At 66.2% G+C, this 201-nt stretch overlaps 1 protein-coding gene across 1 annotated transcript in view; it reads left to right on the top strand.

Annotated features, from left to right (window-relative positions):
- Nucleotides 1–201, top strand: part of SLC11A1 (solute carrier family 11 (proton-coupled divalent metal ion transporter), member 1) — a gene marked incomplete at its 3' end in the record, with an annotated part of 5,980 nt that overhangs the window by 2,092 nt on the left and 3,687 nt on the right. Inside the window, exon 4 of the mRNA XM_009890571.1 lies at nucleotides 1–63. Coding sequence (XP_009888873.1) covers nucleotides 1–63 — 63 coding nt within the window. The remainder of the gene's footprint in view (nucleotides 64–201) is intronic.

Genomic DNA, 201 nt, shown 5'->3' with positions numbered 1-201 from the left:
ATGGGGCTGGGGGTGGTGACGGGGAAGGACCTGGGCGAGATTTGCTACCTCTATTACCCCAAGGTGAGCAGCCACGGGGACACCCCCACCCCGGGGGGGTCACAGCCTGGGGTGACCCCACACTTGGGCTGGTGGTGGTCCTGGCAGGGACTTGGGTGGGAAGATTGTCTGGGGGGTGCAGAGGAGCAGGAAGGTGCTGCC

Source organism: Charadrius vociferus, unplaced genomic scaffold, assembly GCF_000708025.1.
Source record: "Charadrius vociferus isolate BGI_N301 unplaced genomic scaffold, ASM70802v2 scaffold2788, whole genome shotgun sequence".
NCBI lineage: Eukaryota > Metazoa > Chordata > Aves > Charadriiformes > Charadriidae > Charadrius > Charadrius vociferus.
This window is presented reverse-complemented; position numbering and strand designations above follow the sequence as displayed.